Raw genomic sequence first — 17500 nt, 5'->3', positions numbered from 1 at the left:
CGCACAGAGTTTGGCCCCTTTTGGCGAGATGGTTGAGTCCTCGTCAAGGTTGCTGTGGGATCCCAGCATCACCGTTCACTTCGAGCCACACCGCGATCCGCTCCGCTTCTGGCTGAGGGAGAGAACAGCTACCTTCATGTGAACATGCACATAGATGACACAGAGGGGCACAGCGTCAGATCAACGGGATTCCTTGCCGTTTTCAAGAGAGGATGTATTAGATGTGGTCCGGTGGACTCCCAAGCAAAGAAAATGGGGATTAAAACTGGAGTTACATTTTGGAATCTGATATTTTTTATGATGGTCACATGCGTGCGAGGTAAGTCGAGGAGTTATTCGGAGGTTTTTTTCTCGCTTTTTGTGCATCTAAATGTGTGGATGGAGACGAGCTTGGAGTGGATGTAGGGAGAGGAGAGCCAACCGTGCAGCAGAATGCTTTGAGAATAGAAGCGCATTTACTCAATGCAGGCATTGAGCGAGGACTCAATAAATATTCTTGCAGTATGCTCGAGCGGATACGTGAGTTGCTTGTGGTGGTTAAATGATGGATCGCAAAGTAATATTATAAGGGCGTAGAGAGATTTCATCCGAGCGGTTTTAACAGCACTCGGGGTGATTTCTAATAGCCACTATAGGGAAACGCTAATTACTGTATGTCCTATACGGAGGATCTCAAATGAACGCGTGTTATTGTGAGCGCTTATTTTCGGGTAACGCAGCTCGATGGATTGGGGATAGAAAAAAGAAAAGAAAAAAAAAAACATGATTCCTTTTGGTTTGGTATCCGTACACACAACAAAATGCAGCATTAACTCGTGCGATAGTCAATAAAGTCTGGATAACGTAAGGTATGCACCTTACACTTGTCAGTGAAGCATGATCTCCCTCGGCATCTCGAGATGGAATTGACGCGTCTGGACGCCTATTGATCAGCCTTGATTTGGGATTAACTGTTGCACGCGCGTCCATACAGGCAGCTACACCACGGTCACATATAGATCTCAAACATCCCATGGATTTATCTGGTGCGAGCTTTAAGCTCCGTGATATGAAATACATTGCGCGTTTTTTGAAGAGAACTTTGTGCTGAGTGATCTATCTTATAGGTTTGGGTTTTTTTTTTAAACAGTGTAGTTTGATTGAATTGAGTGGGGTGGAGGCAAACCCCTGGGCAGCACTTCTGCCTGATGTATCTTGGTCATTACCACCTGCCTCGCATTTTAATTTGCATCAGAGCTGATTCATCTGATGCTAAATGGTTTATACGAGCATCACATACACCTCAAATTCAAATATATGTATTTTCTCTCCTCATTTTAGTAGTGTCAACAGACAGGCTATTAGTTTGATTCATTCTGTGTATTCTTGATTGGGCGCTTCAGCCTATCAAGTGTGTCGTCACGCGGAGTGAATGCTAAATAGGGCTTGATGTGTTTCCTAGTTGGAGAGATATGTACAAACAGCAGTACCGGTGTCTGTAAAGTGTGCGAGATGCAGTCTTGTTGGCTGATAACCCGTCGCGTGGTGGCAGTGTGACGAGATCCCGAGGATAATTAATGCGATCTAGACCTCACATCACTGCCTTACACACACACACAGAAAGAGAGAGAGAGAGAGAGAGAGAGAGAGAGAGAGAGAGAGAGAGAGAGAGAGTTTCAGTGACTCATTCTGACGTACTATTTTATGTACTTCAATAAATAAATACAATCTTGACATTAGACCCTAAATCATAAATACGACATACATGATTGCAGAAATAAACTCAAACCAGCCTAAGATGGTTGGCTGGTCTACGGTGCATTTAGATAGTCTCACTGGACTTTCTCTGAAACCATTAAACTAATCCATCCAGACTGGGGAAAAATAATAATATTTAGCTTTCTGAAGCATTTTCCCTCTAGCAGATATATGCTTCATGGTTTAAGATCAGCAGGCCTTGGGATAAAACTTAATTATGAACATTATTTCTACTGGTGCTGAATGAAAACCTCACTGTCCTGGAGGCTGGTTGCTCCACGGGAGCTCAGGTGGTAGGGTTTTATATAAGCATGTTTCATTTCGACTGCCTGATATGGGGTATTCGGTATTCTATATATAGGGATGCAACTGGGATGTGAGGAAAGAGAAAAATGTCAATTTGTTTTGAAGTGGAACAGACCAGTATTTGGTTTTTTAATACATTTATGTTGTTGAGATAATGTCTGAAATGTGGAGCAATGAGAAGCTTTGAGTTTAGTCAACCTATAAATTGCAAATTCTGTTTACAGTTCACATCTCAACCAGTATTATTCCTTGTTAGGAAGTCATTCTCCATCATATGGGTTGTTAAAACCAGTTTTAATAACCCTGTAATACTGTATATAGAAATGTGCTCAGTTGTCCTTTATGCAGTTTGTTTGAATAAACTTACACTAATGAAAATAAATCAACCACAATTTTATTATAGTAAAGGTGCACATTGATGACCATTTTTATAACCTCAGTTTTAATTACCATGGTAAAACTGCAGTATGGTTAGGATTACCAAAGCATGGATTTAGATTGCCGTGTTGTTGTTGTTTTCCTTTGGTTTCATTTGAAGTAAAATTATGGTTGGTTTTTGTAAGGATGGATGGACAGACAGACAAATAGATAGATGGTACAACAATAGAATGAAAGAATGATAGATGGATAGATGGATGGATGGTTATACAGATTGACAGACAGATGAATGGGTTGATGGATGTATGGATGGAAGGATGGATGGATATTCAGATTGACAGACAGACAAATGAATGGATAGATAGATAGATAGATAGATAGATAGATAGATAGATAGATAGATAGATAGATAGATAGATAGATAGATAGATAGATAGATAGAGGATTAACAGACATATTAATGGATTGAAGGATTTATGGATATATGGGTGGATAGATGGATGGATGGATGGATGGATGGATGGATATTCAGATTGACAGACAGACAGATGAATGGATGGATGGATAGATAGATAGATAGATAGATAGATAGATAGATAGATAGATAGATAGATAGATAGATAGATAGATAGATAGATAGATAGATAGATAGATAGATAGATAGATAGATAGATAGATAGATAGATAAAGGGAGCGAGGGATGCATGGATGGATGGATAGATGTAAATACAGACATATTAATGGATAGAAGGATTTATGGATATATGGGTGGATAGATGGATGGATGGATGGATAGATATACAGATTGGCAGAGAGATGAATGGATAGATGGATATATGGATGGAAGGATGGATATACAGATTGACAGACAGATGAATGGTTTGATGGATATATGGAAGGGAGGATGGATGGATATTCAGATTGACAGACAGACAAATGAATGGATTTATGGATGGATAAATGGATAGATGGATGGATGGATGGATGGATGGATGGATGGATGGATGGATGGATGGATGGATGGATGGATAGATAGATAGATAGAGGGATGGATAGATGGATATACAGATTGACAGACAGATGAATGGATATATAGATGGATGGATGGATAGAAGGATGGATGGATGGATGGATATTTAGATTGACAGACAGACAAATGAATGGATTTATACATAGATAGATAGATAGATAGATAGATAGATAGATAAATATCATTAATACATAATTTCAAAGTCTTGTTTATTAAAAAATATCTAATTTCACAAAGCAGCAGCGTTGTTTATTTACAGAGGATGCTTAATAAATCAAAATGAGGCAAACATGTAATTCTTTAGTCAAAGCCTGCATGTCTTGATTCAAACCCAGTTTGCTTGGGTTTATTGACAGCTTCTTTAAATCTCACTCATTATGAATTAGCCACCAAAAACTGACCAGCAGTGAGAAGCCGGAAAATGTCCAGTCGTGTGTTGCATCCTGAGGGGACGGATTAATAGCTGAAAGAGGCATCGTGCTCGGGATCACTGCCCTATCTTACAAGTGTAAAATCCAGCATGTTACAGTTTGCCGCCGCGTAACACTGCCTCTTCTCTGGCTTTCCTGAAAGAGGCTTTTAATCTGCATGAGCAAAGCATGGCTGCTGAAGAGCCAGGTGCAGAGCGGGGTCATTAAAGCCCACAGATGTCTGCAGTCAAATAGATTTTAGCAGCTCTTCTTCCGCCAAAAAAAAGCATGTTTAAGGTTGTTTGTGGATGATTCCTTGCGAGTGTGAAGTACATCGTGAAACATTTCCTCCAGTGCTTTCCATCCATTGACGAATTGCACGGTTGGAATTACGTCTCATGGGAAATTGAAGAGCCTCGATAAAATGGATTCAATTACATGGCTTCTGTTTATAGGTAGACATGCGAAATGGACGTATGAATAGCTCTTGTGAAGGGAACGCGTAAGATCCGTCTTTTTTGCTGCAGACCATGCTGTTTCTGCTTGGATATGCATCACCTTTTCTCCTGCCCTGAGAAGAATCGATCGGTAGCTCTAGTGATCCTCTTGCAGTAACAAAGCTTTGCATGAACCCTTAGTGGATCACCTGTAGTTTTCCCTGGACAGCTCCTGATAATCCACGTTGCATTACTCATGCGCAAATACTCACACCTACTTCTGTCTCTTGACTTGTACTTGACTACATCTGAAGTGTTAAGCAGCTTGTAGTACAAAGACGCTGACAGATGGACGGCTGTTCTGAAGGGATGATGTTTTAAATTAGTGGATGAGAGAGTTATTGGAGTGAATTTGACATTTTAGCCCTCTTGAGGGTCTTTTTTTGTGGTTATTAAAAAGCTACAATAGGCAATGTGCATTAATTAACATTTGACCAAACTTTGCTTATGAAATGGTGAGTCATTGTTACGTATTTATTGTATATATGAAACTGCATTATACTTTATTATGCATAATTATTGTAATGTCAAACCTGCTGATGCTAATGAGAAATCTGTTGATGCCGTTAGACTATAAATATTTAGCAAGGTGGCACGGTGGCTCAGTGGTTACCACTGTCAGCTCACAGCAATAAGGTCACTGGCAAGAAGGCGTTTCTGAGTGGAGTTTGCATGTTCTCCCCGTGTTAGTGTGGGTTTCCTCCAGGTGCTCCGGTTTCCCCCACAGTCTGCATGAGGGTGTGTGTGAATGAGAAAGTGTATGGGTGTTTCCCAGTATTGGGTTGCAACTGAAAGGACATCCGCTGTGTAAACCATATGCCTGAATAGTTGGCAGTTCATTGCTCTGTGGTGATCCCTGATAAATAAGGGATTAAAATGAATGAATAAATAAATATTTATCACGTCAACAGATCTTTTACAATGTTGTTTGATATATATATTTATATATATATATATATATATATATATATATATATATATATATATATATATATATAATTTTTTTAAATAATATTTAACATATGAGACTTATTAATGTTTATATACATGCTTTCAAATTTTTCATTTTAAATACACTAAAAAGACACTGTAAAAAAGATTTAATGAGAAAATGTCAACTTATTTTAATAAGTTAATCAGGTTTCAACCTTTTTTTAAGTTATACAAAGTTTACCTTTATATTTTTAGTCACATACTTTGATGTAAGTTAGAAAAGCTCATTTAATTCAGCTAAAAAATTGTAGCCAGCTATATATATATTTTAATGTAGTCACTTTTTGCAGTTCGCATCAATGGAATTGACTCCTGAATGACTCATTCACACCATCAGTTTGTTAATTCACTCTAAAATGAAACAAGTGAGTCACTGAATCATTCACTCAATCTGTTTATTTAAAAATGCTTATTCATCAGTCAAAAACAATATCTACAGCTTCAATTTCTTATTTGTAGTTTATTGCTGCTTATTAGCAGTGGTGTAAAGTAACTAATTACACATAGACAAACTACTGTAATTGAGTAGTTTTTTTCTCAGGAATTGTAATTTCAGGAGTAGTTTTATACTTTTACTTTCCCTTGAGTACATTTTAAGTGCAGTATCAGTACTTTTACTTCACTACTTTCCTTCAACCTGCAGTCACTACTTTATTATTTCTTGTCTATGGGGATTAGAAAAATCAGTCCTGTGATTCCTATCCAAATCGCATCATAATGAACCATCTCAAGACATGTTAACTTTATATTTGCAGCAAACAGTTTGGAAGCATTAAAAGTGTCCAAGAAGATGTCTAAAATCTTTACACGCATTGACCCAGAGACTGTTTAGATGCATGATAAGATGACGGATGTGTACTGTATGATGACCGAAATGGAAGATGTCAACATGGTGTCAGATTGACGTTGTAGCCCAACGTCATGGTGACGTTGCATTTTGTTTAGAAATAAAAATCAGGTTAACGTCAGAACTCAATGTCAGGTCGACGTTAATGTCCAACGTCTAACCTTAAATTAACCAAATATCAACGTCTATTGATGTTACAGCTTGATGTTGTGTGGATCTTACCAATATGACTACTATCAGACGTTGGATTTTGGTTGCTATACCTGACGAATAAATGTCAGTATTTGATGTCAATATGATGTTGAATGACGTTGAATTTTGGTCACTTTCCAACACAACCTAAAATCAACCAAATATCAACGTCATTCAACGTCATTATTAAACGTCAAAATAATGTTGTACTTAGATGCTGGCTAGACTTGAAGTTTGGTCATCTGACATCACAACCTAAATCTAACCTAATTTTAACGTCTTATGACGTTGTGTGCCTGCTGGGCAGTTCTAAATGCACTACAGAATGTTACGTTTACACACATCCACTAATTACATGTAAATGCATCTGCTTTTTACAGCGTAGTGCTCACTACTCACTACTCTTAAGTACTTTTAAAAGGTCTTTTTACTCCTACTTTGAGTAATATTTACACACAGATACTTTTACTCTACTTGCACTAAAGTTTTAGGCAAGTAATGGTACTTTTACTTAAGTATGATTTTTCAGTTCTTTTTTTCACCACTGCTTAATAGTGACAAACAAGGTCATTCATTGCAGAATCTGAATTTCTATATTCCTATGTTTATATCCATGAGGACTAAAAACGTCACTTCCGCTACGCTCACTAACAGGTTCGTGTCTAATATGGTCACACACTGAACCACATTGCATTTAACTGAGGCTAAATGTGATCGATCATTTTCCTAAAGAAGAAACAAATACTGATCATGATGCGGGGCAGCACAGGGGCGAAGTGGGTAGCACAATCGCCTCACAGCAAGTAGGTCGCTAGTTCAACCCCCGGCTGGGCCAGTTAGCGTTTCTGTGTGGAGTTTGCATGTTCTCCCCGTGTTGGCAGGGGTTTCCTCCGAGTGCTCCGCTTTCCCCACAGTCCAAAGACATGCGGTACAGGTGAATTGAATGAGTTAAATAGGCCGTAGTGTGTGCCTAGTGTGTTTCCCAGTGTTGGGTTGCAGCTGGAAGGGCATACACTGTGTAAAACATGTGCTAGATAAGTTGGCGGTTCATTCCACTGTGGTGACCCCTGATTAGTAAAGGGACTAAGCCAAAAAGAAAATGAAAAAATGAATGCTTATGATGTGGAGGCGGCACAGTGGCGCGGTGTGTAGAGCTGTCGCCTCACAGCAAGAAGTTGGTAAAGCACGTTATCAATTATATCTGCACACATTTATATCATGAAAAGTAGTTAAGTTTACTAGCACTACTGGAACAACATAATTAAGCTATTTCAGCAACACAGCATATTGACAATTCGACCCCAGAGATACTACTAGGCTCCCACTGGATGACCCGTCTTCAGTTTCATCCGCACAACCCAATCCTCCCTCTCAGACTTCACTTTCATCCGCGACACCCTCGAAATGTTGTCATAGGGCCCATACCAGCCAGTGGCGCCCCTGGTATAGTGCAGTTTTGTCAGAAAAAGGTGGCCACACCACTGTGTGACGTCAAATGAAATCTATGGATATTAAATTGTGTTAAACTGATGTCAGGAATTCATCAGTTTTTCTCAGGTTAAATGTATGTTGCATCTACTTTTATTTCCCACCTTGCCATTTGACTTTGTTCATTTAACACTTTTTAATGTTTACAAGCACATATACCCAACCTTAATAATTATGTGTACAGGGAAATAACCTGAAATCCCTGATGCTCGCTTGCACAACATTTCACGCTGCTCCATTAAGACTGACAGATTCAGACTCAAGTCGGTCACAGAATTCCCTATCGTGAATTATGCATGGCATTGTCAGTCAGCGTTAATGTTGCTATCTGTGCAAAGCCAACCTATAGGCATTATTTACCTTATGCTGCATGCTGAACAGTTTAAAGAGCAGGAATAAGTTTGGACATGTTGTCATAGCTGTCATTGTTTTTCTTGGGATAGTCCCGCTATCATCTCATTCACGTATTATCCCAAATTTCTTCCACATTTTCCAAATAGTCCAGTGGTACTACTATGTCATACACATTGAAGTGTGTATGAGCAACATGATGTACTGCATGTGTCTAAACTGAGCATGTGCACATGATTAGATAGTGAACGTTATATCTAACACACATGCTTACTGTAATGGTTGGGTTTAGGTTTGGGGTAGGTGTAGATGTTAATAACACACAATGTAATGTGTAGTTTAATAAATAATACAAATAAATCTGGTTTCTAGCGAAAACCGCTTGTGCAATGAAGTCGACATAATGGACGTTAACCGTTCTACACTCATTCATCAGGAAATCAAATAACTTTAGGGCACCATGCTTTAGGGCTGGGCCGATAAACAATATCAAATCAAATCGCAAAACAATTTATGTCAAGGGCGACGCAGTGGCGCAGTTGGTAGTGCTGTTGCCTCAAAGCAAGTAGGTCGCTGGTTCGAGCCTCGAGTGCTCTGGTTTTCCCCACAGTCCAAAGACATGCGGTACAGGTGAATTGGGAAGGCTAAATTGTCCATAGTGTATGAGTGTGAATGGATGTTTCCCAGAGATGGGTTGCAGCTGGAAGGAAAACATGTGCTGGCTAAGTTGGTGGTTCATTCCGCTGTGGCGACCCCGGATTAATTAAGGGACTAAGCCGAAAAGAAAATGAATGAATGAATTTATGTCAATAGCGATGGTAAGCTTTGGACATTTTTACTTGATATTGATCCTAATCACCAAGGATCAGTCAATATCACAGCAGATTTACGCAACAACAGGAATCTATAATTGTGTTGATATTAGAGATTCACCGAATTTTTGGTCACCGAAAATCATCGGCCGAAAATAGGTCATGCTGCTTCACCCAGTATTGTTTAGCACCCTCACTTTTCCACCGGCAGTTCTCCTTCCTGCCAGCAGTATATGCCTTCAGTAATGGTTGAGATGCTCTTCTAAAAGTGTAAGCATTAACCACTTATATGGAAATATACATCGTTATCGTTGAATATAGAAAATAATTATCGAGATTGAATTTTTGTCATATCGCCCAACCCTACAATGCTCTAATAACATGTGTTACGCATGTTTAATATGTTTCCATATTTTTTATCTTTCTATGAAAGGCAACACAGCTAATCTCAAATGGCATATAAATGCTAGAGCTGTTTAAAAGAAACATGCTTTCTTTTATTTTGGCTTGAAGAAAGTCATTGCTTTCTTTTCCATTAAAATGCTTCATCGCCCTTCTGTCGGACGTGCTCCATAATGATAAAGAGACACTGTTACTCAAGTCAATGTTAAAAAGCGAAAGTTGACACTTTGGGATTTGTGTGTTTAAACAGACAAATACTTACTTACTTACCCCAGGGCTGTTTATATCTAAGTTGATATTTAGCCGCACCGTATATTGGTGTTTCATAACATCTAGTTTTTATGAAATGGGTTGTTAGCCCAACGATCAACCCTAATTCAATTCAATTCAGTTCACCTTTATTTGTATAGCATTTTTACAATGTAGATTGTGTCAAAGCAGCTTCACATAAAATATTATAGTAAATTGAAACAGTGTAATTCAGTTTTCAAAGTTTAAGTTCAGTTCAGTGTGGTCACTACTGAGAGTCCAAAAACTGAAGAGCAATCCATTGATGCGCAGCTCTACAGATCCCTAACCATGCAAGCCAGTGGCGACAGTGGCGGGGAAAAAACTTCACCAATTGGCGAAAGTGAAGAAAAAACCTCGAGAGAACCAGGCTCAGATGGGCACGACCATATCTCTACTGGCCAAACGTCTTGAGCAGAGCTGCAGTCCAAGTGCCGGAGGCTGGAAGCTGGACCTCAGCGAAGACTCGTCTGGACTAATCTGCAGGACCAGGACATACACACATACTCTACGGACAATTTAGCTTACCCAATTCACCTATAGCACATGTGTTTGGACTGTGGGGTAAACCGGAGCACCCGGAGGAAACCAACGCAAACACTGGGAGAACATGCAAACTCCACACAGAAATGCCAACTGTCCCATCCGGGGCTTGATCCAGCGACCTTCTTGCTGTGAGGCAACAGTGCTACCCGCTTCTCCACCATGTCGCCAAAAAGACAAATACACAAAATTTTGTCTTAAATGAGCATTAACAGTTATGAAATCAAGCAAATGCATTCACTATAGGTATGTGGGTTCTTAAAGTGGATTCTCTGCAGTGTCGTGCACAAACTCTGTAAGTTACACAAACTGGATAAGTGTTCACAGGGCTGGAGCAAGCTGAACTGCTGCTCTAAGCAAAGGACTATGGTGACGGTCGAGAAAATCATGCTAAGTGGATTGGGGGGGGAGAGGGGTTTACGAAGTGAAGACGGGGATTTCTGGACTCTGTGGCGGGGCACTGACGCGTTAGAGGGGGAGGGGGTACAGGCTGAGAGGGGCAACTCAGCCAATGAGGGTAGAAGGGCAGTGGCTCTAGCCACCGGGCCACCCCCCTGTGCACGGCCCTGATTCTCTGTTATGTAGCCTGTTATGTCTAATGCTCATTTAAAAGTATCTAAACGAGAGATTCATTTGCATGTGCTTCACTACATAGCGGTAGTAACTTTAATCAATATTTAAATTATACAGTGAATAAAAAGCAGATGAGATTGGACAACTTCATTTAAAGGGGACCTATTATGCACAAATCACTTTTACACTAAAAGAGGTTTAATAGAGTTGTGTGGCACATTCTATGATCTACAACTATCGTTTAATGATAAAAATTATTCATTTTATTAATTATATCTGCAAAACACACTTTGATTGTCATTCTCCCTTTGTACATGTCATCAGAAGGTCCCGCAAATTAGTGACAATCTCTGCCTCATTAGCATAGGACGTTAGTCCTGTTTTTAAATCTGCAACTAAGCTGACACACAGGCATTTGTAGCTCCGCCCTTTTTTAAAAAGAGCTCATTTGAATTTAAAGCGACAGTCACCAAAATGCCACAATTAGCATCAAAGCCTAAAAGGGTCAGTTTCAAAGAGTTATACAACATTATTTGTGTGGTATTTTGAGATGAAGCTTCATATACACACTCTAGGGTCTTATTTTACATCTTGTAAAAAGGGGCATAATAGGTCTCCTTTAATTACTATATATTAGGCCATTCATTTTAATAGTTCATTTGCAACGTTATTCTAATGTATTCTACCATTAGTAATTTTCATTTATGTATTTATTACATTTTTTTTTTTACAATAAAACTCATCTGAATGAACATATTTAAGAGTTTGGGATCATTTTGGGATTTGTTGTGAATGGGGGTATCCCTATTTTTACATCCCAATGTTGACATGCTGTAATATTTTATATTTTTATGCATTTATGCCATAAACAAAATCAACCAAGCCAATAGGGGCCAGCAGGGGGCACTAATAACTTCATCACAGGATGATCTATATGGTTTACCACCTACCCTAGCTAATAATTGAGCGTTCGGGAGGAGAATAACAAAAGGCTCTGTCCACAAACTAGATGATGTTTGGAGTGCCGTCACACAATGGTGGGCTTCATGAGTGATGGCTGAGCCGCGACCTCATTACTTTTAAAGGGCTTTCAGTGTGTGAAGTACTTCACAAGTACACACCGCGCAGTGATTTATACAATGATTTTATTTTGACCCAGAAGAACTGATTTTCTTTAACAGATGCTATTAAACGCAGTGTCTCTCTCTCTCTCAGTGAGGACCGAATCGATTTCGGTAAGCTGATCCAGTGCAACAAAAAAAAAGTAAATAAATAAATGAAGCGCTGTTGCTGCAGATGCAGGCATATTGAAGCATTTTTTGTGACCTCAGAGGAGTGAAAGGCTTCCAGGCTGACAGCTGTGTTGCAAACATGGTCTGATTGGAGCCCTGTGTCTGTCAGAAAGGCTCAGGTGCAGAGGCGTGGAGCTGTCTGTTTCTCAGCTCATTCTCAGCACTACCTGTTGTGACAGAGTTGCTCAGTCCATACACACCTATAAACATTCACAAACACATTTACAAACTGCTCCTGCAGCCGCAGTGTCAAAAGAGAGAGAGAAAGAGAGAGAAAAGCTGTGTTTGTTTTCATCACGCTGGAGTACATCTGTACTGCTGCAGTATTCAGAAGCTGCTGTGAGACTGAAGGAGCGCAGTTTTCAATGCTGGAGTTTTTTTTTTTTTTTGGGGGGGGGGGGTGTTTTTTACTCTGGATCAGGACTGCAAGTTTATTTGTATAGTGCTTTTCACAAGAATTATTGTTTGAAAGCAGCTTTACGAAAGGCGCTTGACTCCATTATAATCAAATTTTCAGTTTTGACCGTTAGCTAACAGGAGTGTTAAGTTATTTTAACCCTCTACTGCACGGTGTCACTATATGGCAACATGATACTTATGTTCATTTTCCTGCCACTGTTTCTTAAAGACCAACATTATTTTGATTTTGTTGGAAAGAGAAGACCTTAAAGGTAGCCAATGATGTGCTTTGTTTAAGTCACATGACATGCTGTGTTTTTTTGTAGCGCCATTTCTGACAGACTGGCGTTTATTGTGAGTAGTTGCTGAATGCAAACGTAAACGTCAATTAAAAACAAAGAATCAAATGATGTCAGATCCACAAAAACATCTGAAACATCACCTCCAGTAAGTTATGATGACATATTCACAACAAAAATTTTTTTGATATAATTATTTTCTTATAAATCAATCAAATGTATGTTACAAAATGGCAACACTGTGTAATAGTGGAACGTGCAATATTGCAATGGGTTAGCTAGCTAGCAAGGTCAACTTTTAAGTTGTAACAATAACAACATGAATGCTAGTAATATATTGTTTATTAGTTGTATGTTAATGACGTTCGCATTATGGATAAAATCTAGTTTTAATGGCAATGCTCCTTTTGAATAGATATGAATACAGGGCCTGAAGTGAACGTTTGGCCAGCGGAGAAATTAAAATGGTCGTGCCCAAATTTGAGGAAATTATTAGAGCAAGAATCATTTGATGATACATTAAAACACTCTGGTTAAGATCACAGTGCAGCTCCAATTCATTAATTAAGCCTAAATATTACAATTTTACATTTACTTTTACATTGACACTAACTTTAAAACAACTAGTTTGTATCTATTAGTCCATTTTTAATTTGTTAAACTATGATTCAATTTAGTACAATATGCTATTCATTTACATATTTGAGTAAGTATGTTTCATTCCTGTTTCATTACAGTGGAACATTACTTCATCCTTAATTTGAAGCTTGATTTAATTTAATTTATTTTCAGTTAATATGGTTTCTATATAACATTAATACATTTTATATGACCAGACAAGAATCTTTTATCTTTACTGAAAATTTTCTGTAGGGTGGCACGGTGGCTCAGTGGCCAGCACTGTCGCCACACAGCAAGAGGGTCACTGGTTTGAGTTCCGGCTGGGCCAGTTGGCATTTCTGGGTGGAGTTTGAATGTTCACCCTGTGTTGGGTGTGGGTTTCCTCCGGGTGCTCCAGTTTCCCCCATGCGCTATAGGTGAATTGGATTAACTAAATTGGTCGTAGTGTATGAGTGTGTGAGAATAAGAGAGTGTATGGGTGTTTCCTAGTACTGGGTTGCGACTGGAAGGGCAGCCGCTGCGTAAAACATATGCTGGAATAGTTGGTGGTTCATTCCGGTGTTGTGACCTCTGAAATAGAGACTAAGCCGAAAGAAAATGAATGAATGAAATTTTCTGTATTTTACGTGTGTATAATGTGTTTCATCCACTGTACATGCTAAAAAAAGGCTCCTCCTCTAAATAATTACAGATTAAATTGCCCTAAAATAACTTAAAACCTCAAGTTTAATCTCATATAGTTTAAAAAGTGAAATTGAAATATGGTTAATAAGGTCAAATAAACACTTTGGCATGACTTATTGATCATATCGTTTGGTTTTGGGTTTTTTTCTGGCCGAGTTTTATATTCAAAAGCATTGAAGGGAACCGTGATGTACTGTAATTAGATCCAGTGTGTCCATATTTTTGCCTGAGCTATTTTTACCAGAAGACTGGCAAATTTCCTAGACATGTTGGACCTAAACCTCTGCCCTCATCAGAATGTCTATGACCAAAGTACAGCGCCAGGCTTTTATAGGTCAGCTTCTGTGAATGAAGAAATGACATCAAAGCCTGTCCTGAAGCGCCAGAGGGAAATCGCCATCCCTCAATGACAGCCAATGGGGCAGATTCAGAGGAGGCGTTATATACGTTTGACCCTTTGCCTTGACAAAATCCCACAACAGGTCGCGTTCACTATCGAGTCTTTGCTTTCACCTTTCAGTCTTTCTGGGTCATTATTCTCAGAGCTGGAAAATATGACAAAATTATAATTTCATAAGTAATCTAATATAATATCATTGTATAGTACCATTTCTGTAAATTAATTCAATTAATAGTTTACATTGGGTGATATGGTGGCGCAGTGGGTAGTGAAAATTGGCACACATAATTGGCAAAAGAACTCGACAGCACCACCTATGCACGTTAGACAGATTGGCCCCCGAGCTGCGTTTCATGCGCACATACAAAAATTCATGACAAACACATATGAAACATGCCAATACCTACAAAAAAGTCTCCTGGAGTGAAATCCGAAACCGAACAGGAAGTCAAATATTTTTATCTTCCTCTTCAAAAAAAGTTCAGTTTTTGCCATTTCCAGGTGTTGTATCTTAACAAGCTCCACCTAGGAATTTTATCAGATCAACACCAAAATTGGGTATTGTCATCTAAAGGCCTTGGCGATGTTAAATTGCGAAGATCTCGAAATTTCATCGAAGGGCGTGTCCGTAGCGGCCTCACAAACTTTGATGTTTCGCCATGAAACAGGAAGTTGCTATAACTCAGGCATGCATTGCCCTATCTACCTTAAAATTCATGTTTGATAACAGTCCTGACCTGAACACGTTTACATGCCAATATCCAGTTACAGTCATAGCACCACCTGCTGGCAACAGTAAAAAAGCACCTTTTACACTGTAACAAACTCCTCCTAGAAATTTAGTCAGATTTAATGCAGGTTTTGTCAGTATAATCCAAAGGCCTTTGTGATGTTAACATGTGAAGATCTAGAGTTTTCGCCGAAGGGCGTGTCGGTGGCGGACTGACAAAGTTCAGAGTTTCGCCTTGGAGGAGGAAGTACTTATAATATATCTCAGTCACACAATGTCTAATCTGCCTGAAAATTCATTGAGTTACAGTCATAGCGCCACCTGCTGACAGGAAGGAAGTTTGTCTCAAATCAGTGATCATCTCAGTTTTTTTTATATAAATTAGCTTAAATTATTATTGTCCGCTGTTCTCCGTCATCCCAAAGCCACCGGGTGGTGGTGAGCCCGGGTGCAAAGTCTCTTTCATCGCTGCTTGCAGCTTTAATATTTCTATTATATTTCTAAATTCATAATTAAACAATTACTCTGAAGTTCTAAGTTAATTAGAAATATTACCCGCTTTGAATGTTATCGCTCGATTGAAAGGGCTTTGTCAGTGGTTATCAGCTGATAGATATGGGCCAGTAGGGGCCTACTGGTAGGCTCAGAAGGCTGTTATCATCCATCCACATGGTTAATCAGCTGTACTAATAGAGAAGACTGCAGATCCAGATCTGTTTTTACATTACTGTGACGGTGGGGATTGGTGTAGACGTTAATAAAATACAATTAGTTGGAAATGTAATAAATAATATAAAGAATTTTCGTTAACTTCTGGTCACATGTGATCTATAGCTGATTGACCATGTAGATCGATGATAACAGCCTTCTGACTCTGCTAGTAGGCGCAGAAGGCCCCTACTGGCCCATATCAGCTTATAACGACTGATAACGCCCATTCAATCGATCATATATATATATATATATATATATATATATATATATATATATATATATATATATATATATATATATATATATATATATATATATTAGTGCTGGGCCGTTATTGGCGTTAATGGCTGTGTTAACGTGAGACTCTTATCGCGCGATAAAAAAAATATCGCTGTTAATCTATTCTCAAAGTTGGGTTGGGAGCTGGGTCTATTCTAGGCAAGCTATGACGACTTTCACCTTGATAGTTTAGCGCGGATGTATACCTGACCGGTGAGCCGTCTGACAAACAAAGTGCCCTTCTGAATCAAAACCAGCAGGATGCCTGACTTTAAGTGCAGTTCGGCAGTTTCACTTGAACTCATGAATATTTCAGTCATGCCGTCGTGACAAACTGGGGTATTAGACGCAAATAAGGGGTAAGGACTGGTGAGAGTGTTATGGAATTTAATAACGCTCGCCAAACGGAAAGAAAAAAAACTTCCGCATTTCGCAGTGTGTGTGGAACTTTTGGAAATAGGAGATGAGCCCCTGGTCTAATGCATCACCTGGCTCGAGCAACCCGTTTTCAAAGACTTATTATTTGGGTAGCACACATATTCTGAATGCCTTCGGCAGAATTCGAATGAGCCATTTTAATCTAGATTAATCTAGATTAATTTCAAAATCAATCTAGAATAATGTAGATTAAAAAAAATTATCTATGCCCACCTATAATATATATATATATATATATATATATATATATATATATATATATATATATATATATATATATATATATATATATATATATATATATATATGAGTAGATTTTTGAGTATATAATCTAAAATAATCATATTAATAATAAATAGTGCTTAACAACCTTGTAATAAAATGCCAGTACATATTCTGTTATGGCTGACTTATTTGCCTATATATTATTTCTTATACATTATTTCAAACTACTGAAATGACAATAAAAGTCGACAGAGCAGATATCAATATCCCATAATGCAATTCACAATCGTAAATAAACAGAAAACTCTTGTAAATCACAAAATACAGAAGCTTTTACAGTGAAGAAACATAAGAACAAATATACAATGTTGAAGAAATGTCATTGCTCTGTTAAATATCCCTTATTTATAAACATTTAAAAGAACACAAATTCACAGAGGGCTAATAATTCTGACTTCAACTGTACATCATCATATTTCACAGCTGATATGCGTTCAGTACAGTCAGTGATATATTTTCAACCTCATTGTTTCGCAAAGGGAGGCTTGTTTTGCGGTCGCCATTCGTGGTGT

At 38.5% G+C, this 17500-nt stretch overlaps 1 protein-coding gene across 1 annotated transcript in view; it reads left to right on the top strand.

Annotated features, from left to right (window-relative positions):
• The first annotated feature begins 144 nt into the window (after positions 1-144).
• The window catches only part of csmd3b (CUB and Sushi multiple domains 3b), a 1051207-nt gene continuing 1033851 nt past the window's right edge, over positions 145-17500 (top strand). The window contains exon 1 of the mRNA XM_056479206.1: positions 145-319. Within this exon, the coding sequence (XP_056335181.1) occupies positions 145-319 (175 nt within the window). The remainder of the gene's footprint in view (positions 320-17500) is intronic.

Source organism: Danio aesculapii, chromosome 19, assembly GCF_903798145.1.
Source record: "Danio aesculapii chromosome 19, fDanAes4.1, whole genome shotgun sequence".
Lineage (NCBI taxonomy): Eukaryota > Metazoa > Chordata > Actinopteri > Cypriniformes > Danionidae > Danio > Danio aesculapii.
This window is presented reverse-complemented; position numbering and strand designations above follow the sequence as displayed.